At 55.1% G+C, this 25,964-nt stretch overlaps 1 protein-coding gene across 2 annotated transcripts in view; it reads left to right on the forward strand.

Annotated features, from left to right (window-relative positions):
* The window catches only part of VPS50 (VPS50 subunit of EARP/GARPII complex), a 330,838-nt gene that overhangs the window by 127,445 nt on the left and 177,429 nt on the right, over nucleotides 1-25,964 (forward strand). For both annotated transcript variants that reach the window (XM_068238471.1, XM_068238472.1), the window contains 2 exons: nucleotides 3,971-4,053; nucleotides 12,483-12,525. In XM_068238471.1, coding sequence (XP_068094572.1) covers nucleotides 3,971-4,053; nucleotides 12,483-12,525 — 126 coding nt within the window. The remainder of the gene's footprint in view (nucleotides 1-3,970; nucleotides 4,054-12,482; nucleotides 12,526-25,964) is intronic.

Here is a 25,964-nt window from a genome sequence, read left to right on the forward strand (position 1 = left end):
CAGCCCATACAGAGCCCGGGGCCTGACTGACTGATGTGTAGCAGCCCATACAGAGCCCGGGGCCTGACTGACTGATGTGTAGCAGCCCATACAGAGCCCGGGGCCTGACTGATGTGTAGCTGCCCATACAGAGCCCGGGGCCTGACTGACTGATGTGTAGCAGCCCATACAGAGCCCGGGGCCTGACTGATGTGTAGCAGCCCATACAGAGCCCGGGGCCTGACTGATTGATGTGTAGTAGCCCATACAGAGCCCGGGGCCTGACTGACTGATGTGTAGCTGCCCATACAGAGCCCGGGGCCTGACTGACTGATGTGTAGCAGCCCATACAGAGCCCGGGGCCTGACTGACTGATGTGTAGCAGCCCATACAGAGCCCGGGGCCTGACTGATGTGTAGCAGCCCATACAGAGCCCGGGGCCTGACTGATGTGTAGCTGCCCATACAGAGCCCGGGGCCTGACTGATGTGTAGCAGCCCATACAGAGCCCGGGGCCTGACTGACCGATGTGTAGCAGCCCATACAGAGCCCGGGGCCTGACTGACTGATGTGTAGCAGCCCATACAGAGCCCGGGCCTGACTGACTGATGTGTAGCAGCCCATACAGAGCCCGGGGCCTGACTGACTGATGTGTAGCAGCCCATACAGAGCCCGGGGCCTGACCGATGTGTAGCAGCCCATACAGAGCCCGGGGCCTGACTGACTGATGTGTAGCAGCCCATACAGAGCCCGGGGCCTGACTGACTGATGTGTAGCAGCCCATACAGAGCCCGGGGCCTGACCGATGTGTAGCAGCCCATACAGAGCCCGGGGCCTGACTGACTGATGTGTAGCAGCCCATACAGAGCCCGGGGCCTGACTGACTGATGTGCTGCCTGATGTGTAGCTGCCCATACAGAGCCCGGGGCCTGACTGACTGATGTGTAGCAGCCCATACAGAGCCCGGGGCTTTACTGACTGATGTGTAGCAGCCCATACAGAGCCCGGGGCCTGACTGACTGATGTGTAGCAGCCCATACAGAGCCCGGGGCCTGACTGACCGATGTGTAGCAGCCCATACAGAGCCCGGGGCCTGACTGACCGATGTGTAGCAGCCCATACAGAGCCCGGGGCCTGACTGACTGATGTGTAGCTGCCCATACAGAGCCCGGGGCCTGACTGACTGATGTGTAGCTGCCCATACAGAGCCCGGGGCCTGACTGACTGATGTGTAGCAGCCCATACAGAGCCCGGGGCCTGACTGACTGATGTGTAGCTGCCCATACAGAGCCCGGGGCCTGACTGACTGATGTGTAGCAGCCCATACAGAGCCCGGGGCCTGACTGATGTGTAGCAGCCCATACAGAGCCCGGGGCCTGACTGATGTGTAGCAGCCCATACAGAGCCCGGGGCCTGACTGACGGATGTGTAGCAGCCCATACAGAGCCCGGGGCCTGACTGACTGATGTGTAGCAGCCCATACAGAGCCCGGGGCCTGACTGACTGATGTGTAGCAGCCCATACAGAGCCCGGGGCCTGACTGACCGATGTGTAGCAGCCCATACAGAGCCCGGGGCCTGACTGACCGATGTGTAGCAGCCCATACAGAGCCCGGGGCCTGACTGACTGATGTGTAGCAGCCCATACAGAGCCCGGGGCCTGACTGATGTGTAGCAGCCCATACAGAGCCCGGGGCCTGACTGATGTGTAGCTGCCCATACAGAGCCCGGGGCCTGACTGATGTGTAGCAGCCCATACAGAGCCCGGGGCCTGACTGACCGATGTGTAGCAGCCCATACAGAGCCCGGGGCCTGACTGACTGATGTGTAGCAGCCCATACAGAGCCCGGGGCCTGACTGACTGATGTGTAGCTGCCCATACAGAGCCCAGGGCCTGACTGACTGATGTGTAGCAGCCCATACAGAGCCCGGGGCCTGACTGATGTGTAGCTGCCCATACAGAGCCCGGGGCCTGACTGACTGATGTGTAGCTGCCCATACAGAGCCCGGGGCCTGACTGACTGATGTGTAGCAGCCCATACAGAGCCCGGGGCCTGACTGACTGATGTGTAGCAGCCCATACAGAGCCCGGGGTCTGACTGACTGATGTGTAGCAGCCCATACAGAGCCCGGGGCCTGACTGATGTGTAGCTGCCCATACAGAGCCCGGGGCCTGACTGATGTGTAGCAGCCCATACAGAGCCCGGGGCCTGACTGATGTGTAGCTGCCCATACAGAGCCCAGGGCCTGACTGACTGATGTGTAGCTGCCCATACAGAGCCCGGGGCCTGACTGACTGATGTGTAGCAGCCCATACAGAGCCCGGGGCCTGACTGACTGACGTGTAGCTGCCATACAGAGCCCGGGGCCTGACTGACCGATGTGTAGCTGCCCATACAGAGCCCGGGGCCTGACTGACCGATGTGTAGCAGCCCATACAGAGCCCGGGGCCTGACTGACCGATGTGTAGCAGCCATACAGAGCCCGGGGCCTGACTGACCGATGTGTAGCAGCCCATACAGAGCCCGGGGCCTGACTGACTGATGTGTAGCAGCCCATACAGAGCCCGGGGCCTGACTGATGTGTAGCAGCCCATACAGAGCCCGGGGCCTGACTGACTGACGTGTAGCTGCCCATACAGAGCCCGGGGCCTGACTGATGTGTAGCTGCCCATACAGAGCCCGGGGCCTGACTGATGTGTAGCAGCCCATACAGAGCCCGGGGCCTGACTGACGTGTAGCAGCCCATACAGAGCCCGGGGCCTGACTGATGTGTAGCTGCCCATACAGAGCCCGGGGCCTGACTGACCGATGTGTAGCAGCCCATACAGAGCCCGGGGCCTGACTGACCGATGTGTAGCAGCCCATACAGAGCCCGGGGCCTGACTGACTGATGTGTAGCAGCCCATACAGAGCCCGGGGCCTGACTGACTGATGTGTAGCAGCCCATACAGAGCCCGGGGCCTGACTGACTGATGTGTAGCAGCCTATACAGAGCCCGGGGCCTGACTGATGTGTAGCAGCCCATACAGAGCCCAGGGCCTGACTGATGTGTAGCAGCCCATACAGAGCCCGGGGCCTGACTGATGTGTAGCTGCCCATACAGAGCCCGGGGCCTGACTGATGTGTAGCAGCCCATACAGAGCCCGGGGCCTGACTGACTGATGTGTAGCAGCCCATACAGAGCCCGGGGCCTGACTGACTGATGTGTAGCAGCCTATACAGAGCCCGGGGCCTGACTGACGTGTAGCAGCCCATACAGAGCCCGGGGCCTGACTGACTGATGTGTAGCAGCCCATACAGAGCCCGGGGCCTGACTGACTGATGTGTAGCAGCCCATACAGAGCCCGGGGCCTGACTGACTGATGTGTAGCTGCCCATACAGAGCCCGGGGCCTGACTGACTGATGTGTAGCTGCCCATACAGAGCCCGGGGCCTGACTGACTGATGTGTAGCTGCCCATACAGAGCCCGGGGCCTGACTGACTGATGTGTAGCTGCCCATACAGAGCCCGGGGCCTGACTGACTGATGTGTAGCAGCCCATACAGAGCCCGGGGCCTGACTGACCGATGTGTAGCTGCCCATACAGAGCCCGGGGCCTGACTGACTGATGTGTAGCTGCCCATACAGAGCCCGGGGCCTGACTGACTGATGTGTAGCTGCCCATACAGAGCCCGGGGCCTGACTGACTGATGTGTAGCAGCCCATACAGAGCCCGGGGCCTGACTGATGTGTAGCAGCCCATACAGAGCCCGGGGCCTGACTGACTGATGTGTAGCAGCCCATACAGAGCCCGGGGCCTGACTGACCGATGTGTAGCAGCCCATACAGAGCCCGGGGCCTGACTGACCGATGTGTAGCAGCCCATACAGAGCCCGGGGCCTGACTGACTGATGTGTAGCTGCCCATACAGAGCCCGGGGCCTGACTGACTGATGTGTAGCAGCCATACAGAGCCTGGGGCCTGACTGACGGATGTGTTGTATCTATGCAGGAGGAAGATTACCCCGGAGCTATTCAGCTATGTTTGGAGTGTCAGAAAGCGGCCAGCACATTCAAGCACTACAGCTGCATCAGGTAAGCTCTATTCTTGTGTTTCTAGCAGTGATTATTATTGTGAAGTCCTCGATCACCAATTCTAATTGTACCTGCCCAACCTACGTTTCTGATCTTACTCAGAGATACACACCTAGCCACTCCTCCAATGAACTTCGCCTGACCGCCCCCCGCATCACCCAGTCCCATGCACGCCTCCAGGACTTCTCAAGAGCTGCTCCAACACTATGGAACTCCCTACCTCCACCCATTAGGGCAACCCTCTCCTTCAACATCTTCAAGAGGGCCCTCAAAACTCACCTTTTCACTCTGGCCTACTACCCCTCACAAGTGCTCTAAACCCACAGCTGAACTCTGGTCCCCTACCTTCCGGGTCCTTACCTCTCCCTCTAGATTGTAAGCCTTGTACAGCCATCCTATGGATCTGAGTGAACTGGACTTGCCAAATCCCCATGCTCCCCTCCAGTGACTGATTAAGCATTACCTTGTATTCATATTGTGCTGGGGGGTACTACTCACCTGGGGTGGGGGAAGCCTCCGGATCCTATTGAGGCTTCCCCTGTCCTCCTCGGTCCCACGGCGGCGGCGAAAAAGCTCCCGGAACGGCGGGGCTGTAAATATTTACCTTTCCGGCTCCAGCGCAGGCGCACTATCGGCTCTCCGCTCGTAGATAGGCGGAAATAGCCGATCGCTGTCGGGCCGCTGTACTGCGCAGGCACAAGTCTCCTGCAAGTCTCCTGCGCCTGCGTAGTCCCCTATCTCTGTGCTGAGAGCAGCAACAGCGCCCCCCACTGGAGCCAGGGAAGGTAAATATAGCAAGCCTTATCAGGCTTGTTGAGCCAGGATTGCCAGAGACTTCGGGAGAGCCAGCGCTGGATTCCCTGCAGCTACAGGGGAGGGGGAAGCCTTATTGGGACCCTGAGGCTTCCCCCTAGTTCTCTTTAACCAATGTCCAGCACCACATAATATGTTGCCGCTTTATAAATACAATAAATAAAATAAATAAAAGTGTTTCCGAGTATACAAGGCTAAAAACCCACCTGGATACACCTATAGCTGCACTAAATGTGCAGAACTCAAAAACCCCAAAGAAATCTCTGCGTTACGCCCCAGATTGGGGCTTCGTCTGGATCCATCTGATAACTGTGCTGATAGGTGAAAGTGCTATAGCAATATAAATCACCATCTATGTATAAATGCAGCTTAATCAGAGTATGGGAAGCTCATGATACAGCTTGTCCACTTCTTTCCACCCTGCTGCTTATATACAAATGATTCACACATACACATACACTGTACACACGACAAACAACATTTATAATGCACTTTTCTCCTGGCAGACTCAAAGCGCCAGAGCTGCAGCCACTAGGGGGCGCTCTATAGGCAGTAGCAGTGTTAGGCCAGAGCTGCAGCCACTAGGGGGCACTCTATAGGCAGTAGCAGTGTTAGGCCAGAGCTGCAGCCACTAGGGGGCGCTCTATAGGCAGTAGCAGTGTTAGGCCAGAGCTGCAGCCACTAGGGGGTGCTCTATAGGCAGTAGCAGCATTAGGCGAGAGCTGCAGCCACTAGGGGGCGCTCTATAGGCAGTAGCAGTGTTAGGCCAGAGCTGCAGCCACTAGGGGGCACTCTATAGGCAGTAGCAGTGTTAGGCCAGAGCTGCAGCCACTAGGGGGCGCTCTATAGGCAGTAGCAGTGTTAGGCCAGAGCTGCAGCCACTAGGGGGTGCTCTATAGGCAGTAGCAGCATTAGGCGAGAGCTGCAGCCACTAGGGGGCGCTCTATAGGCAGTAGCAGCGTTAGGCCAGAGCTGCAGCCACTAGGGGGTGCTCTATAGGCAGTAGCAGTGTTAGGCCAGAGCTGCAGCCACTAGGGGGCACTCTATAGGCAGTAGCAGTGTTAGGCCAGAGCTGCAGCCACTAGGGGGCACTCTATAGGCAGTAGCAGCGTTAGGCCAGAGCTGCAGCCACTAGGGGGCTTTCTATAGGCAGTAGCAGTGTTAGGCCAGAGCTGCAGCCATTAGGGGGTGCTCTATAGGCAGTAGCAGTGTTAGGCCAGAGCTGCAGCCACTAGGGGGGCTCTATAGGCAGTAGCAGTGTTAGACCATAGCTGCAGCCATTAGGGAGCGCTCTATAGGCAGTAGCAGTGTTAGGCCAGAGCTGCAGCCACTAGGGGGCTCTATAGGCAGTAGCAGTGTTAGACCATAGCTGCAGCCATTAGGGAGCGCTCTATAGGCAGTAGCAGTGTTAGGCCAGAGCTGCAGCCACTAGGGGGCACTCTATAGGCAGTAGCAGTGTTAGGCCAGAGCTGCAGCCACTAGGGGGCGCTCTATAGGCAGTAGCAGTGTTAGGCCAGAGCTGCAGCCACTAGGAGGCGCTCTATAGGCAGTAGCAGTGTTAGGCCAGAGCTGCAGCCACTAGGGGGCGCTCTATAGGCAGTAGCAGTGTTAGGCCAGAGCTGTAGCCACTAGGGGGGGGGGCTCTATAGGCAGTAGCAGTGTTAGACCAGAGCTGCAGCCACTAGGGGGGCTCTACAGGCAGTAGCAGTGTTAGGCCAGAGCTGCAGCCACTAGGGGGCGCTCTATAGGTAGTAGTAGTGTTAGGTCAGAGCTGCAGCCACTAGGGGGTGCTCTAAAGGCAGTAGCAGTGTTAGGCCAGAGCTGCAGCCACTAGGGGGCGCTCTATAGGCAGTAGCAGTGTTAGGCCATAGCTGCAGCCACCAGGGGCGCTTTATAGGCAGTAGCAGTGTTTGGCCAGAGCTGCAGCCACTAGGGGGCTCTACAGGCAGTGGCAGCATTAGGCCAGAGCTGCAGCCACTAGGGGGCACTCTATAGGAAGTAGCAGTGTTAGGCCAGAGCTGCAGCCACTAGGGGGCACTCTATAGGCAGTAGCAGTGTTAGGCCAGAGCTGCAGCCACTAGGGGGAGCTCTATAGGCAGTAGCAGTGTTAGGCCATAACTGCAGCCACTAGGGGGTGCTCTATAGGCAGTAGCAGTGTTAGGCCAGAGCTGCAGCCACTAGGGGGCGCTCTATAGGCAGTAGCAGTGTTAGGCCAGAGCTGCAGCCACTAGGGGGCGGATTATAGACAGTAGCAATGTTAGTCCAGAGCTGCAGCCACTAGGGGCAGCTCTATAGGCAGTAGCAGTGTTAGGCCAGAGCTGCAGCCACTAGGAGTGCTCTATAGGCAGTAGCAGTGTTAGGCCAGAGATGCAGCCACTAGGGAGCGCTCTATAGGCAGTAGCAGTGTTAGGCCAGAGCTGCAGTCATTAGGGGGTGCTATGTAGCAGTAGCAGGCCAGACGGCGCTCCAGACTGGAGAATGGCAGGAATGGAGATGCATCAGAGTGGATAGCAGGCCAGATGGGGCTCCAGGCTGGAGATCAGCAGGAATGGAGATGCATTAGGGTGGATGGATAGCAGGCCAGATGGGGCTCCAGGCTGGAGATCAGCAGGAATGGAGAAGCATCAGGGTGGATAGCAGGCCAGACGGGGCTCCGGGCTGGAGATCAGCAGGAATGGAGGGGCATCAGGGTGGATAGTAGGCCAGATGGGGCTCCAGGCAGGAGATCAGCAGGAATGGATACATCAGGGTAGATAGCAGGCCAGATGGGGCTCCAGACTGGAGATCAGCAGGAATGGAGAAGCATCATGGTGGATAGCAGGCCAGATGGGGCTCCAGGCAGGAGATCAGCAGGAATGGAGATGCATCAGGGTGGATAGCAGGTCAGACGGGGCTCCAGGCTGGAGATCAGCAGGAATGGAGAAGCATCAGGGTGGATAGCAGGCAAGACAGGGCTCCAGGCTGAAGATCAGCAGGAATGGAGAAGCATCAGGGTGGATAGCAGGTCAGACAGGGCTCCAGGCTGGAGATCAGCAGGAATGGAGATGCACCAGGGTGGATAGCTGGACAGATGGGGCTCCAGGCTGGGGATCAGCAGGAATGGAGATGCATCAGGGTGGATAGCAGGTCAGACAGGGCTCCAGGCTAGAGATCAGCCGGAATGGAGAAGCATCAGGGTGGATAGCAGGCCAGTTGGGCTCCAGGCTGGAGATCAGCAGGAATGGAGGTGCATCAGAGTGGATAGCAGGCCAGTTGGGCTCCAGGCTGGAGATCAGCAGGAATGGAGGTGCATCAGGGTGGATAGCCGGCCAGACAGGGCTCCAGGCTGGAGGTCAGCAGGAAAGGACATGCATTAGGGTGGACAGCAGGCCAGATGGGCTCTCCAGGCTGGAGGTCAGCAGGAATAGAGATGCATCAGGGTGGATAGCTGGTCAGATGGGGCTCCAGGCTGGAGATCAGCAGGAATAGAGATGCATCAGGGTGGATAGCTGGTCAGATGGGGCTCCAGGCTGAAGATCAGCAGGAATGGAGATGCATTAGGGTGGATAGCAGGTCAGATGGGGCTCCAGGCTGGAGGTCAGCAGGAAAGGACATGCATTAGGGTGGACAGCAGGCCAGATGGGCTCTCCAGGCTGGAGGTCAGCAGGAATGGAGATGCATCAGGGTGGATAGAAGGCCAGATGGGGCTCCAGGCTGAAGATCAGCAGGAATGGAGATGCACCAGGGTGGATAGCTGGACAGATGGGGCTCCAGGCTGGAGATCGGCAGGAATGGAGATGCACCAGGGTGGATAGCTGGACAGATGGGGCTCCAGGCTGAAGATCAGCAGGAATAGAGATGCATCAGGGTGGATAGCTGGACAGATGGGGCTCCAGGCTGAAGATCAGCAGGAATGGAGATGCATCAGGGTGGATAGCAGGCCAGATGGGCTCCAGGCTGGAGATCAGCAGGAATGGAGATGCATCAGGGTGGATAGCAGGACAGATGGGCTCTCCAGGCTGGAGGTCAGCAGGAATGGAGATGCATCAAGGTGGATAGCAGGCCAGACGGAGCTCCAGGCTGGAGATCAGCAGGGATGGATACATCAGGGTGGATCAGCAGGAATGGAGATGTATCAGGGTGGATAGCAGGCCAGATGGGGCTCCAGGCTGGAGATCAGCAGGAATAGAGATGCATCAGGGTGGATAGCAGGCCAGATGGGCTCTCCAGGCAGGAGATCAGCAGGAATGGAGATGCATCAGGGTGGATAGCAGGCCAGATGGGGCTCCAGGCTGGAGATCAGCAGGAATGGAGATGCATCAGGGTGGATAGCAGGCCAGATGGGCTCTCCAGGCAGGAGATCAGCAGGAATGGAGATGTATCAGGGTGGATAGCAGGCCAGGCAGGACTCCAGGCTGGAGATCAGGAGGAATGGAGATGCATCAGGGTGGATAGCAGGCCAGACAGGGCTCCAGGCTGGAGATCGGCAGGAATGGAGATGCATCAGGGTGGATAGCAGGCCAGATGGGCTCTCCAGGCTGGAGATCAGCAGGAATGGAGATGTATCAGGGTGAATAGCTGGACAGATGGGCTCTCTCCAGGCTGGATCAGCAGGAATGGAGATGCATCAGGGTGGATAGCAGGCCAGACAGGGCTCCAGGCTGGAGATCGGCAGGAATGGAGATGTATCAGGGTGGATAGCAGGACAGGTGCTCCAGGCTGGAAATAATTATACATGCAGATTTACAAGTGGTGCTTTTGCCTCCAGAGGTTACAGAGCAGGTCGGCATCATTGGCGTTTTATTTCCGATTAGATTCCATTAAAATACTTAACTTTAAGGAGTCTAATTAGACAATTGAGTGAGCGTCGTTGATTGAAGGTATTTTTAGCAGAAATAAGACTTGAGTGGCTTAATGAAGAATCAGAAGAGCGGGTAATTACAGGGAAGAGCTTAAGACAGGAAGCGCAGCCATGGCGACTTCTGACCGCACAGCGGGGATAGAGCTTGTGTCGCAGCACAGACAGGAAACGCCGCCATGGCGAATTCTGACCGTACAGCGTGGGGTTGAGATTCTGTCACGGCACAGACAGGAAACGCAGCCATGGCCACTTCTGACCGCACAGCGGGGATGGAGCTTGTCAACGCACAGACAGGAAACGCCGCCAAAGTGGCTTCTGACCGTATAGCAGGGGTGGAGCCCTTGTCACGGCACAGACAGGAAATGCCGCCATGGCGACTGTCACAGGAGCCCTAGTGGTCAGACCGCGAAATGCCTTCCAAACAGTGCCAGCGCACGGATCGTGCGAACTCTGGTTGCAGTCAATGCGTAGGAACCGTTGGGAATTGGCCGCAGACAAACCAGAAGGGAGCCTGTGAGGTACGGTAATTACAACTTTACACACTATTTCAGGGTATAACTGCCACCACCTCTGTTTTCTGAGACAGAGGAACTCACTAACTGGTTATTTCTCGACCTGCAAATAAAAACGGTTAAACACACTCTATTCTGTCTAGATCTCAACAATAGTAGCGTCTCTTCAGAAGTCTGGTTCAGTTGTGCGGCTGATAAGCAGGGTAGCGGAACAGTGAATGACTTTGATGAAGTCTTTTATTCACGGCAATATAAATAATTAATATATACAGACAATTATTAAAATCAACAATTATTAAAACAGTAATAGCCAGTATGAAATAAAAAAGGAGAAAATACTTAGTTTGTGGAAATATGTCCGTTCTGGGAAAACTTGTAGAGTTCCTTTTGTTCAGTTCAGCAAAGTTTAAAATCCAAGCAAAATGGAAAATGTCCTTTGTTCAGTTCAGACAAGATGGCCGCTATCCATGTGTCCTTTGTTTCAGCTCAGACAAGATGGCCGCCAACCACATGGTCCCCTGGCTGGCAGTGTGCTTTCGTGAAGGTGGAATTTGGAGGACTGAGGGCCCGCCTGCCGGCCATGTGCTTTTGATGAAGCTGGTTTGGGGGTGTGGCAATACCGGCCCCCTCTGAGTAACCCACCAATGACAGTTCATTCCCTCTGAGAGATTTTAGGGCTAAACTTATAAAATGTTGTAACTCATGAACGATACACGTTATATTTAGGGGGATAACCGATTCATACTTGTCGGAAAATACAGATTAATATGACATCAGACATGGCTAGGGCAGCGGGTCAGGTTCCTGAGAAGATTCATACCTGGGTTGTAGGGGCCCCAGGCCCCTCTCGACTGGTATTAAGAGATTCAGCATGACCCTACGGATCCAATGATACCGCTCTCATAATTACCCTATTTACTGTATTCTGTAAATATGCAAAACATTATATAATACATTCATTTCTTCCTGGTAAGGCTGCAGCCAGGCTGTCTGGTGTCAAGCTGTGACTAGCTTCCTAGGATCTCCCTGTATGAAAAGGACCTTTTGGTTCCTTTAATTAACATCTGAATGTGAAATTAGCTTGGACAAGCTTTGAGTTTACACCTCTGGCTAACAGGTCACACGCACCAGGCTTCATGAAAAGAACTCTGCTGCTCTTATGAAGACAGCAGAGACCCTCCAGGCTGGACTGCCTGGTATCCACAGACATGAGATTCTGATTTGGCAGCGCAACGGCAATCGAGGCAGGAAACAGACTGCGGTTGCTTTTTCGTTTCTCACGGCTGTTCCGTGACAGCGACTTCTGACCGTATAGCGGGGATGGAGCTTGTGTCACGGCACAGACAGGAAACGCCGCCATGGCGACTTCTGACTGTATAGCGGGGATGGAGCTTGTGTCACGGCACAGACAGGAACGCCGCCATGGTGGCTTCTGACCGTACAGCGGGGATGGAGCTTGTCACGGCACAGACGGGAAATGCCACCATGGCGACTTCTGACCGTACAGCGGGGATGGAGCTTGTGTCACCGCACAGACAGGAAACACCGCCATGGCGACTTCTGACCATACAGCGGGGATGGAGCTTGTCACGGCACAGACAGATAACGCTGCCATGGCAACATCTGACTGTATAGCGGGGATGGAGCTTGTGTCACGGCACAGACAGGAACGCCGCCATGGTGGCTTCTGACCGTATAGCGGGGATGGAGCTTGTGTCACGGCACAGACAGGAAACGCTGCCATGGCAACATCTGACCGTATAGCGGGGGTGGAGCTTGTGTCACGGCACAGACAGGAAACACAGCTGAGTTGGGTTTGGGGCTGAGGGCCAGGGTGGGGGACTGCGGGTGCTGAGTTGCAGTGACGAGGTTTCTCGCAGCCCAGGGTTGGGGGGCTGGATCAGGGGGGGGGGGGAGGCTGAGTTGCAGTAGTAACGAGGATGTTTCTCGCAGCCCAGGTTTGAGGGGCTGGGTCTAGGGGGGGAGGGGCTGAGTTGCAGCAGTGACGAGGATATTTCTCGCAGCCCAGGGTTGGGGGAGTAGGTCGGGGGGGAGGGGCTGAGTTGCAGCAGTGACGAGGATGTTTCCCGCAGCCCAGGGTTGGGGGACTAGGTCAGGGGGGGAGGGGCTGAGTTGCAGTGACGAGGATATTTCTCGCAGCCAAGGGTTGGGGGGCTGGATCAGGGGGGGAGGGGCTGAGTTGCAGTAGTGACGAGGATGTTTCCCGCAGTACATAATGCTCCATGTTTGTGTTTTGCTTACAGTGAGCTGCACTCCAAGCTGCAGGACACTCTGGAGCAGATTGAGGTAAGTCCCATATAAAGCTCTATTTCCTGCAATAATCACAGGAGCATGATGTCACAGGGGGCGGGACTTACACATCTCAACCCCTTAAGAGTCTGCAATTCATTTTTTTTTTTTTTTTTACTTTTTAAGTGAAAAATGCAGGGCTGTGGAGTTGGAGTCGGAGTCGAGGAGTCGGAGTCGGGGCAATTTTGGGCACCCGGAGTCGAAATCGTGGTTTCAGAAACTGAGGAGTCGGAAGATTTTTGTACCGACTCCACAGTCCTGGAAAAATGAACCACTAATACCCAGAAAGACGTGAAATATAAAACTGTTGTGTTTTTAGCAATGTTTAATTTTGGCAGTGTGGAAAATGTTATTTCCTATTTCTGGATTTCTTCTAGTCCTGTGTTCCTATGGGAATGTGCAGGAAGATGAGGTCACAACGTTACTAAGATAACGGTAAATCTGTCAGCAGAAATGGCACACATTTTATAAAACTTACCTTCACTGAAAGCCTGAAGTCTTGTCACCTAGGACAATCTAGTCACCGGCCACCACACTACCACCCAATACACAGCATAATAAGCTACTTGGGGGTGGTTATATTGCCCAATCATTGGCTAACCAGTATTGGATGTGTGTAAGCTCAGATGGGCTGGCTCTCTTCCCTGGGGATATATGCTTTAGCTTGCAGCGTGTGAGCTTCCTGTCACCTGACATAGTTTAGGGTTTACCGGCAGCTTCACCTGGGTGATGTCTGACCGAGAATAAATCAGGTGAATAATGGCTATTTTCCTAAACATTGCTCCTGTGTGCCGCAGGAATCGGGAGCGAGGATATGTGTTGCCGCCTTCAGCACTACAAAACAGCTCCTCCCCTTCATTGGCTGAGAACCGCCCTTTCATTGGCTGGGATCCGCCTATTTAGTCACTAAGATCTGCCCATTCAGTCGCTGAGATCCACCCCTTCAGTTGCTGAGGTCCGCCACTTCATTCGCTGTTGCCCATGGCTTAAGCCACAAAGGTCCCCGGAACTTATCAGATGTCTGGCCACTCTATGGCAGACTCCCCCGGGCACCCTCCCTTCCCATCTCTGCACCGAACCTTCCGGACCAGCCAGTATCACCGCCGCTCTCCATCCTTCTTCTGAACGCTAGAACCCTGCCGGACCAGCCAGTATCACCACCACTCTCCACCCTTCTTCTGAACGCTAGAACCCTGCTGGACCAGCCAGTATCACCGCCACTCTCCACCCTTCTTCTGAACGCTAGAACCCTGCCGGACCAGCCAGTATCACCACCACTCTCCACCCTTCTTCTGAACGCTAGAACCCTGCCGGACCAGCCAGTATCACCGCCGCTCTCCATCCTTCTTCTGAACTCTAGAACCCTGCCGGACCAGCCAGTATCACCACCACTCTCCACCCTTCTTCTGAACGCTAGAACCCTGCCGGACCAGCCAGTATCACCACCACTCTCCACCCTTCTTCTGAACGCTAGAACCCTGCCGGACCAGCCAGTATCACCGCCGCTCTCCATCCTTCTTCTGAACTCTAGAACCCTGCCGGACCAGCCAGTATCACCACCGCTCTCCACCCTTCTTCTGAACGCTAGAACCCTGCCGGACCAGCCAGTATCACCGCCACTCTCCACCCTTCTTCTGAACTCTAGAACCCTGCCGGACCAGCCAGTATCACCACCGCTCTCCACCCTTCTTCTGAACGCTAGAACCCTGCCGGACCAGCCAGTATCACCACCGCTCTCGACCCTTCTTCTGAGCACTAGAACCCTGCCGGACCAGCCAGTATCACCGCCACTCTCCACCCTTCTTCTGAACTCTAGAACCCTGCCGGACCAGCCAGTATCACCGCCGCTCTCCATCCTTCTTCTGAACTCTAGAACCCTGCCGGACCAGCCAGTATCACCACCGCTCTCCACCCTTCTTCTGAACGCTAGAACCCTGCCGGACCAGCCAGTATCACCACCGCTCTCGACCCTTCTTCTGAGCACTAGAACCCTGCCGGACCAGCCAGTATCACCGCCACTCTCCACCCTTCTTCTGAACTCTAGAATCCTGCCAGGCCAGCCAGTATCACCACCGCTCTCCATCCTTCTTCTAAACGCTAGAACCCTGCCAGGCCAGCCAGTATCACCGCCACTCTCCACCCATCTTCTGAACTCTAGAACCCTGCCAGGCCAGCCAGTATCACCACCGCTCTCCACCCTTCTTCTGAACTCTAGAACCCTGCCGGACCAGCCAGTATCACCTCCGCTCTCCATCCTTCTTCTGAACGCTACAACCCTGACGGACCAGCCAGTATCACCGCCGCTCTCCATCCTTCTTCTGAATGCTAGAACCCTGCCGGACCAGCCAGTATCACCGCCACTCTCCACCCATCTTCTGAACTCTAGAACCCTGCCAGGCCAGCCAGTATCACCACCGCTCTCCACCCTTCTTCTGAACTCTAGAACCCTGCCATACCAGCCAGTATCACCGCCACTCTCCACCCTTCTTCTGAACTCTAGAACCCTGCCAGGCCAGCCAGTATCACTGCCGCTCTCCACCCTTCTGAACTCTAGAACCCTGCCGGACCAGCCAGTATCACCGCCACTCTCCACCCATCTTCTGAACTCTAGAACCCTGCCAGGCCAGCCAGTATCACCACCGCTCTCCACCCTTCTTCTGAACTCTAGAACCCTGCCGGACCAGCCAGTATCACCGCCACTCTCCACCCTTCTTCTGAACTCTAGAACCCTGCCAGGCCAGCCAGTATCACTGCCGCTCTCCACCCTTCTGAACTCAAGAACCCTGCCGGACCAGCCAGTATCACCGCCACTCTCCACCCTTCTTCTGAACTCTAGAACCCTGCCAGGCCAGCCAGTATCACCACCACTCTCCACCCTTCTGAACTCAAGAACCTTGCCGGACCAGCCAGTATCACCGCCACTCTCCACCCTTCTTCTGAACTCTAGAACCCTGCCAGGCCAGCCAGTATCACCACCGCTCTCCACCCTTATTCTGAACACTAGAACCCTGCCAGGCCAGCCAGTATCACCACCGCTCTCCACCCTTCTTCTGAACTCTAGAACCCTGCCGGACCAGCCAGTATCACCGCCACTCTCCACCCTTCTTCTGAACACTAGAACCCTGCCAGACCAGCCAGTATCACTTATGCTCTCCACCCTTTTTCTGAACACTACAACCCTGCCGGACCAGCCAGTATCACCACTGCTCTCCACCCTTCTTCTGAACTCTAGAACCCTGCCGGACCAGCCAGTATCACCGATGCTCTCCACCCTTTTTCTGAACACTACAACCCTGCCGGACCAGCCAGTATCATCGCCGCTCTCCACCCTTTCTCTGAACACTAGAACCGTGACGGACCAGCCAGTATCACTGCCGCCCTCCACCCTTCTCCTTAACACTAGAACTCTGCCCGACCAGCCAGTATCACCGCCACTCTCCACCCTTCTTCTGAGCACTAGAACCCTGCTGGACCAGCCAGTATCACCGCCACTCTCCACCCTTCTTCTGAGCACTAGAACCCTGCCGGACCAGCCAGTATCACTGCCGCTCTCCACCCTTCTTCTGAACACTCGAACCCTGCCAGGCCAGCCAGTATCACCGCCGCTCTCTCCACCCTTCTTCTGAACACTAGAACCCTGCCGGACCAGCCAGTATCACCTCCGCTCTCTATCCTTCTGAACGCTAGAACCCTGCTGGATCAGCCAGTATCACCGCCACTCTCCATCCTTCTTCTGAACGCTAGAACCCTGCCGGACCAGCCAGTATCACCGCCACTCTCCACCCTTCTTCTGAACACTAGACCCTGCCAGACCAGCCAGTATCACTTATGCTCTCCACCCTTTTTCTGAACACTACAACCCTGCCGGACCAGCCAGTATCACCACTGCTCTCCACCCTTCTTCTGAACTCTAGAACCCTGCCGGACCAGCCAGTATCACCGATGCTCTCCACCCTTTTTCTGAACACTACAACCCTGCCGGACCAGCCAGTATCATCGCCGCTCTCCACCCTTTTTCTTAACACTAGAACCGTGACGGACCAGCCAGTATCACTGCCGCTCTCCACCCTTCTTCTGAACTCTAGAACCCTGCCAGGCCAGCCAGTATCACCACCGCTCTCGACCCTTCTTCTGAACACTAGAACCCTGCCGGACCAGCCAGTATCACTGCCACTCTCCACCCTTCTTCTGAGCACTAGAACCCTGCTGGACCAGCCAGTATCACCGCCACTCTCCACCCTTCTTCTGAGCACTAGAACCCTGCCGGACCAGCCAGTATCACTGCCGCTCTCCACCCTTCTTCTGAACACTCGAACCCTGCCAGGCCAGCCAGTATCACCACCGCTCTCTCCACCCTTCTTCTGAACACTAGAACCCTGCCGGACCAGCCAGTATCACCGCCACTCTCCATCCTTCTTCTGAACGCTAGAACCCTGCCGGACCAGCCAGTATCACCGCCGCTCTCCACCCTTCATCTGAACACTAGAACCCTGCCGGACCAGCCAGTATCACCTCCCCTCTCCATCCTTCTTCTGAACGCTAAAATCCTGCCGGACCAGCCAGTATCACCGCCGCTCTCGACCCTTCTTATGAACACTACAACCCTGCCAGGCCAGCCAGTATCACCGCCGTTCTCCACCCTTCTGAACACTAGAACCCTGCCGAACCAGCCAGTATCACCACCGCTCTCCATCCTTCTTCTGAACACTACAACCCTGCCGGACTGGCCAGCATCACCACCGCTCTCCATCCTTCTTCTGAGCACTAGAACCCTGCCGGACCAGCCAGTATCACCGCCGTTCTCCACCCTTCGTCTGAGCACTAGAGTCCAGCCGGACCAGCCAGTATTATCTTAGTAGCCCCCGCCAGGGCTCCACATGAAGATGATTCCCATCATCCCACTGAGTGAACCAATGAGGAGTCCCGGTGGGAGCTGTGAAGATGTTTCCGGATCTCCTGTGCTCACTGTAAGGCGGAGTCAGCAGAGAGTGGCTGCGGTGGTAGTGGCTAGTCCGGCAGGGTTGGTGCAGGAAGAGACGGCACCAGGGGGAGTCTGGCATGTAACGGGCAGATGTCGTGTAAGTGGCAGGATGACTGTCATGTAGTGAAGGGGTGTGCTCCTCGGGGGCAGATCCTTCAATCAAGATTAGAGGAGGAGCTATACTAGCCTGCATGTATGAGGGGGTTAGTTAAAGTTCTGGAATGGGAGATCCCTCTTCCTTTTCTGCGGGTCGTATGGCTTGTGTGAAGGGGAGCCGGATGATAAGGACAGACATAGACCTTTTCCTCCCCATGACCAACAGTTTGTGCTACCCCAATTCTGTGTGCAGCAGTCCTCCTCTTCAATATAGAGCAGATTCCCCCATGTGCAGCAGCCCCCTCACATTTCATGTGCAGCCTCTGGGGGCAGCATTCCTTGTCTAGCAGTGTCCATAAGCAGCTCCCCCTCCCCCTCCTCTCTCCTCCATGTGCAGCTATCCGCCCCTCCTCCTCTTCCTGTCTAGCCTGGCCACATGTGCAGCAGCCCCCTCACATCCCATGTGCAGCAGCCCCCTCACATTTCATGTGCAGCCTCTGGGGGCAGCATTCCTTGTCTAGCAGTGTCCATAAGCAGCTCCCCCCCCCCTTATTTGCAACCTCCTTCTCCCCTCCTCCTCTCTCCTCCATGTGCAGCTATCCGCCCCTCCTCCTCTTCCTGTCTAGCCTGGCCACATGTGCAGCAGCCCCCTCACATCCCATGTGCAGCCTCTGGGGGCAGCATTCCTTGTCTAGCAGTGTCCATAAGCAGCTTCCCCCTTCTCCCCTCCTCCTCTCTCCTCCATGTGCAGCTATTCGCCCCTCCTCCTCTTCCTGTCTAGCCTGGCCACATGTGCAGCAGCCCCCTCACATCCCATGTGCAGCAGCCCCCTCACATCCCATGTGCAGCCTCTGGGGGCAGCATTTCTTGTCTAGCAGTGTCCATAAGCAGCTTCCCACCTTATTTGCACCCCCTTCTCCTCTCTCCTCCATGTGCAGCAGCCCATCCCCCCTGCTGTTCTTGTCCAGTCAGGCCCCATGTGCAGCAGCCCCTGTCCGTTTTGTAGACTGGGTGACATATGGTCACTATCTCCGGGGAGTGTGTTATGTGGTGACAGGCCGCCGCCTCCTCCTCCTCTCTCCTCCATGTGCAGCAGCCCGTCCTCCCTCCTTCCTGTTCTGGTCCAGTCAGGCCCCATGTGCAGCAGCCTCTGTCCGTTTTGTAGAATGGGTGACATGTGGTCACTATCTCCGGGGAGTGTGCTATGTGGTGACAGCCGCCGCCTCCTCCTCTCTCCTCCATGTGCAGCAGCCCCTGTCCGTTTTGTAGACTGGGTGACATATGGTCACTATCTCCGGGGAGTGTGTTATGTGGTGACAGGCCGCCGCCTCCTCCTCCTCTCTCCTCCATGTGCAGCAGCCCGTCCTCCCTCCTGCTGTTCTGGTCCAGTCAGGCCCCATGTGCAGCAGCCCTGTCCGTTTTGTAGAATGGGTGACATATGGTCACTATCTCCGGGGAGTGTGTTATGTGGTGACAGGCTGCCGCCTCCTCCCGTTCATCTCCATTTTAATTGCGTGCGTCGGCGTCTATATGTGAAGCCGTCAGTCTGATCACGCTTTCTGTACGATTGTTTGGTAGGCCGCTGCCGTCCCTTAGATTATAGATGATTGCTGTGTGTAAAAGACAAACATGCGATGATTTCCCCGGGGCCCGCGGCTGTTGCCGTGTCACTTTTATTGGCTGGATGAATAATTTATGAAAACGGCCCCCTTCGTTTGCAACGTGCGGTTTTAATATCTTTCACAGATCCAATATTAACTTCAACCGCAATAACTCCCGATGCTCCACAATCGTTTGCTCGAGAAAATATTATCCCTTCTGCTTCACTTTCCCTTAATCACGTGAAATGACTGTTATGTGCGTTACTGTCTGCAGGCTGCTGCTCTCTCCGTATGCAGGGCGGGCCTGGCGTCCACGTGTACAAGCAGGTCGAACGCCAAACGCCGTTGTGACCGCCATCATGGCGTCCATGTGTACAATTGTGACCGGCCAGCAAGACTGCTGCTCTCTCCGTATGCAGGGCGGGCCGGGCGTCCACGTGTACAAGCATGTCTAGCACCATTGTGACCGGCCAGCAGGAGGTACAGTACAAGCACTTGTCCTAGAAATATCCCAGCATGCCCTGGTACATTCTCTGCTGCACAGGAGCAGCTCTGTCCTCCCATTGGAGGTACAGTACAAGCACTTGTCCTAGAAATGGCCCAGCATGCCCTGGTGCATTCCCTGCTGCACAGGAGCAGCTCTGTCCTCCCATTGGAGGTACAGTACAAGCACTTGTCCTAGAAATGGCCCAGCATGCCCTGGTACATTCTCTGCTGCACAGGAGCAGCTCTGTACTCCCATTGGAGGTACAGTACAAGCACTTGTCCTAGAAATGGCCCAGCATGCCCTGGTACATTCTCTGCTGCACAGGAGCAGCTCTGTACTCCCATTGGAGGTACAGTACAAGCACTTGTCCTAGAAATATCCCAGCATGCCCTGGTACATTCTCTGCTGCACAGGAGCAGCTCTGTACTCCCATTGGAGGTACAGTACAAGCACTTGCCCTAGAAATATCCCAGCATGCCCTGGTGCATTCTCTGCTGCACAGGAGCAGCTCTGTCCTCCCATTGGAGGTACAGTACAAGCACTTGTCCTAGAAATGGCCCAGCATGCCCTGGTGCATTCTCTGCTGCACAGGAGCAGCTCTGTCCTCCCATTGGAGGTACAGTACAAGCACTTGTCCTAGAAATATCCCAGCATGCCCTGGTACATTCTCTGCTGCACAGGAGCAGCTCTGTACTCCCATTGGAGGTACAGTACAAGCACTTGTCCTAGAAATGGCCCAGCATGCCCTGGTGCATTATCTGCTGCACAGGAGCAGCTCTGTCCTCCCATTGGATGTACAGTACAAGCACTTGCCCTAGAAATATCCCAGCATGCCCTGGTGCATTCTCTGCTGCACAGGAGCAGCTCTGTCCTCCCATTGGAGGTACAGTACAAGCACTTGCCCTAGAAATATCCCAGCATGCCCTGGTGCATTCACTGCTGCACAGGAGCAGCTCTGTCCTCCCATTGGAGGTACAGTACAAGCACTTGTCCTAGAAATGGCCCAGCATGCCCTGGTACATTCTCTGCTGCACAGGAGCAGCTCTGTCCCCCCATTGGATGTACAGTACAAGCACTTGTCCTAGAAATATACCAGCATGCCCTGGTACATTCTCTGCTGCACAGGAGCAGCTCTGTCCTCCCATTGGAGGTACAGTACAAGCACTTGTCCTAGAAATATCCCAGCATGCCCTGGTACATTCTCTGCTGCACAGGAGCAGCTCTGTCCTCCCATTGGAGGTACAGTACAAGCACTTGTCCTAGAAATGGCCCAGCATGCCCTGGTACATTCTCTGCTGCACAGGAGCAGCTCTGTACTCCCATTGGAGGTACAGTACAAGCACTTGTCCTAGAAATATCCCAGCATGCCCTGGTACATTCTCTGCTGCACAGGAGCAGCTCTGTACTCCCATTGGAGGTACAGTACAAGCACTTGCCCTAGAAATATCCCAGCATGCCCTGGTGCATTCTCTGCTGCACAGGAGCAGCTCTGTCCTCCCATTGGAGGTACAGTACAAGCACTTGTCCTAGAAATGGCCCAGCATGCCCTGGTGCATTCTCTGCTGCACAGGAGCAGCTCTGTCCTCCCATTGGAGGTACAGTACAAGCACTTGTCCTAGAAATATCCCAGCATGCCCTGGTACATTCTCTGCTGCACAGGAGCAGCTCTGTACTCCCATTGGAGGTACAGTACAAGCACTTGCCCTAGAAATATCCCAGCATGCCCTGGTGCATTCTCTGCTGCACAGGAGCAGCTCTGTCCTCCCATTGGAGGTACAGTACAAGCACTTGCCCTAGAAATATCCCAGCATGCCCTGGTGCATTATCTGCTGCACAGGAGCAGCTCTGTCCTCCCATTGGAGGTACAGTACAAGCACTTGTCCTAGAAATGGCCCAGCATGCCCTGGTACATTCTCTGCTGCACAGGAGCAGCTCTGCCCTCCCATTGGAGGTACAGTACAAGCACTTGTCCTAGAAATGGCCCAGCATGCCCTGGTACATTCTCTGCTGCACAGGAGCAGCTCTGTCCTCCCATTGGAGGTACAGTACAAGCACTTGTCCTAGAAATATCCCAGCATGCCCTGGTGCATTCACTGCTGCACAGGAGCAGCTCTGTCCTCCCATTGGAGGTACAGTACAAGCACTTGTCCTAGAAATATCCCAGCATGCCCTGGTACATTCTCTGCTGCACAGGGGCAGCTCTGTCCTCCCATTGGATGTACAGTACAAGCACTTGTCCTAGAAATATCCCAGCATGCCCTGGTACATTCTCTGCTGCACAGGAGCAGCTCTGTCCTCCCATTGGAGGTACAGTACAAGCACTTGTCCTAGAAATATCCCAGCATGCCCTGGTGCATTCACTGCTGCACAGGAGCAGCTCTGTCCTCCCATTGGAGGTACAGTACAAGCACTTGTCCTAGAAATGGCCCAGCATGCCCTGGTACATTCTCTGCTGCACAGGAGCAGCTCTGTCCCCCCATTGGATGTACAGTACAAGCACTTGTCCTAGAAATATACCAGCATGCCCTGGTACATTCTCTGCTGCACAGGAGCAGCTCTGTCCTCCCATTGGAGGTACAGTACAAGCACTTGTCCTAGAAATATCCCAGCATGCCCTGGTGCATTCTCTGCTGCACAGGAGCAGCTCTGTCCTCCCATTGGAGGTACAGTACAAGCACTTGTCCTAGAAATGGCCCAGCATGCCCTGGTACATTCTCTGCTGCACAGGAGCAGCTCTGTACTCCCATTGGAGGTACAGTACAAGCACTTGTCCTAGAAATATCCCAGCATGCCCTGGTACATTCTCTGCTGCACAGGAGCAGCTCTGTCCTCCCATTGGAGGTACAGTACAAGCACTTGTCCTAGAAATGGCCCAGCATGCCCTGGTGCATTCTCTGCTGCACAGGAGCAGCTCTGTCCTCCCATTGGAGGTACAGTACAAGCACTTGTCCTAGAAATATTCCAGCATGCCCTGGTACATTCTCTGCTGCACAGGAGCAGCTCTGTCCTCCCATTGGAGGTACAGTACAAGCACTTGTCCTAGAAATGGCCCAGCATGCCCTGGTACATTCTCTGCTGCACAGGAGCAGCTCTGTCACCCCATTGGATGTACAGTACAAGCACTTGTCCTAGAAATATACCAGCATGCCCTGGTACATTCTCTGCTGCACAGGAGCAGCTCTGTCCTCCCATTGGAGGTACAGTACAAGCACTTGTCCTAGAAATATCCCAGCATGCCCTGGTGCATTCTCTGCTGCACAGGAGCAGCTCTGTCCTCCCATTGGAGGTACAGTACAAGCACTTGTCCTAGAAATGGCCCAGCATGCCCTGGTGCATTCACTGCTGCACAGGAGCAGCTCTGTCCTCCCATTGGAGGTACAGTACAAGCACTTGTCCTAGAAATGGCCCAGCATGCCCTGGTACATTCTCTGCTGCACAGGAGCAGCTCTGTCACCCCATTGGATGTACAGTACAAGCACTTGTCCTAGAAATATACCAGCATGCCCTGGTACATTCTCTGCTGCACAGGAGCAGCTCTGTCCTCCCATTGGAGGTACAGTACAAGCACTTGTCCTAGAAATATCCCAGCATGCCCTGGTGCATTCTCTGCTGCACAGGAGCAGCTCTGTCCTCCCATTGGAGGTACAGTACAAGCACTTGTCCTAGAAATGGCCCAGCATGCCCTGGTACATTCTCTGCTGCACAGGAGCAGCTCTGTCCTCCCATTGGAGGTACAGTACATGCACTTGTCCTAGAAATGGCCCAGCATGCCCTGGTACATTCTCTGCTGCACAGGAGCAGCTCTGTCCTCCCATTGGGGGTACAGTACAAGCACTTGTCCTAGAAATGGCCCAGCATGCCCTGGTACATTCTCTGCTGCACAGGAGCAGCTCTGTACTCCCATTGGAGGTACAGTACATGCACTTGTCCTAGAAATGGCCCAGCATGCCCTGGTACATTCTCTGCTGCACAGGGGCAGCTCTGTCCTCCCATTGGGGGTACAGTACAAGCACTTGTCCTAGATATGGCCCAGCATGCCCTGGTACATTCTCTGCTGCACAGGACCAGCTCTGTCCTCCCATTGGAGGTACAGTACAAGCACTTGTCCTAGAAATGGTCCAGCATGCCCTGGTACATTCTCTGCTGCACAGGAGCAGCTCTGTCCTCCCATTGGAGGTACAGTACAAGCACTTGTCCTAGAAATATCCCAGCATGCCCTGGTACACTCTCTGCTGCACAGGAGCAGCTCTGTCCTCCCATTGGAGGTACAGTACAAGCACCTGTCCTAGGATTGGCCCAGCATGCCCTGGTACATTCTCTGCTGCACAGGAGCAGCTCTGTCCTCCCATTGGGGGTACAGTACAAGCACTTGTCCTAGAAATGGCCCAGCATGCCCTGGTACATTCTCTGCTGCACAGGAGCAGCTCTGTCCTCCCATTAGAGGTACAGTACAAGCACTTGTCCTAGATATGGCCCAGCATGCCCTGGTACATTCTCTGCTGCACAGGACCAGCTCTGTCCTCCCATTGGAGGTACAGTACAAGCACTTGTCCTAGAAATATCCCAGCATGCCCTGGTACACTCTCTGCTGCACAGGAGCAGCTCTGTCCTCCCATTGGAGGTACAGTACAAGCACTTGTCCTAGAAATGGCCCAGCATGCCCTGGTACATTCTCTGCTGCACAGGAGCAGCTCTGTACTCCCATTGGAGGTACAGTACAAACACTTGTCCTAGAAATATCCCAGCATGCCCTGGTACATTCTCTGCTGCACAGGAGCAGCTCTGTCCTCCCATTGGAGGTACAGTACAAGCACTTGTCCTAGAAATGGCCCAGCATGCCCTGGTACATTCTCTGCTGCACAGGAGCAGCTCTGTACTCCCATTGGATGTACAGTACAAGCACTTGCCCTAGAAATATCCCAGCATGCCCTGGTACATTCTCTGCTGCACAGGAGCAGTTCTGTCCTCCCATTGGAGGTACAGTACAAGCACTTGCACATTTGGTGGACTACAGTGTTAATTATATACAAGCTGATGACCTGGCGTTGCCCGGGTATGTATTTGGCTGGTGTTGGCTCCGCCCACTTTTTCTAACCCTAGCACACATTTACTCAATGACCTAGTTTGTGAGCTTTGTGGTCTTTGGTATCAATAATTTGCATTGAAAGGAAACAAATCTGATTGGCTGCGGCTCCACCCTCTTTTTTCTGAATTTGAACTCCAGTGACCCAATGACCAACTGTACCAGGTTTGAGGCTTGTGCCATTAATAGTGGAAGAATGGCAGCAATTAAATATTCTCCTTGAAAACCAATAAGTGAATTTTGATTGGCATTTTAGGCTCCACCCACTTTTCTGAATATTAATCCCAGTCACCCAGTGACTGACTGACTGTGCAAAGTTTGAGAACCCTGCCATTAACAGTGTAAGAATGGCTGCAGTTTACATTTCCCAGTGAAATTAGTATTTGTCTCCACCCACCTTTTGGTTATGGGAATACAAAGTATCCTATACTTTATTCCAGGCAATGTACTATGTGTGTGCCAAATCTAATTCAAATCCGTTCAGCCATTGTTGTGTGATCGAGTAACAAACATCCAAACTTTTGCACTTAACCCTCCTGGCGGTTTGCAAAAAAATCGCCAGGGGGCAGCAAATCTTTTTTTTTAAATTTTTTTTTTTTTTTTCATGTAGCGAGACAAAGTCTCGCTACATGATAGCCGCTGCTCAGCGGCATCCCCCCAGCCCCTCCGATCGCCGCCGGCGATCGGAGATCCGGAGATCCTGTTCAAAGAACGGGATCTCCCGGAGGGCTTCCCCCGTCGCCATGGCGACGGGGCGGGATGACGTCACCGACGTCGTGACGTCAAAGGGGATTCCGATCCACCCCATAGAGCTGCCTGGCACTGATTGGCCAGGCAGCGCACGGGGTCTGGGGGGGGGGGGGCGGCTGCGCCGCGACGGATAGCGGCGGATCGGCGGGTAGCGGCGGCGATCGGGCACTGCACGCAGCTAGCAAAGTGCTAGCTGCGTGCAGCAAAAAAAAAATTATGCAAATCGGCCCAGCGGGGCCTGAGCGGTGCCTTCCGGCGGCTTACCCCGAGCTCAGCTCGGGCTTACCGCCAGGAAGGTTAAAAAAATTAGTGAGATAATATGCTGCATAGCCTTGCTGGACAAATTGCTGGTTCAGTAGCTAGATACCTCAGTGGGCGTGACTTGCAGCACAACCCTGAAGAGAGCAGCCGTCCACGGGTTTCATATTGACATATGAC

Source organism: Hyperolius riggenbachi, chromosome 5 (genome assembly GCF_040937935.1).
Source record: "Hyperolius riggenbachi isolate aHypRig1 chromosome 5, aHypRig1.pri, whole genome shotgun sequence".
Taxonomy (NCBI): Eukaryota; Metazoa; Chordata; class Amphibia; order Anura; family Hyperoliidae; genus Hyperolius; species Hyperolius riggenbachi.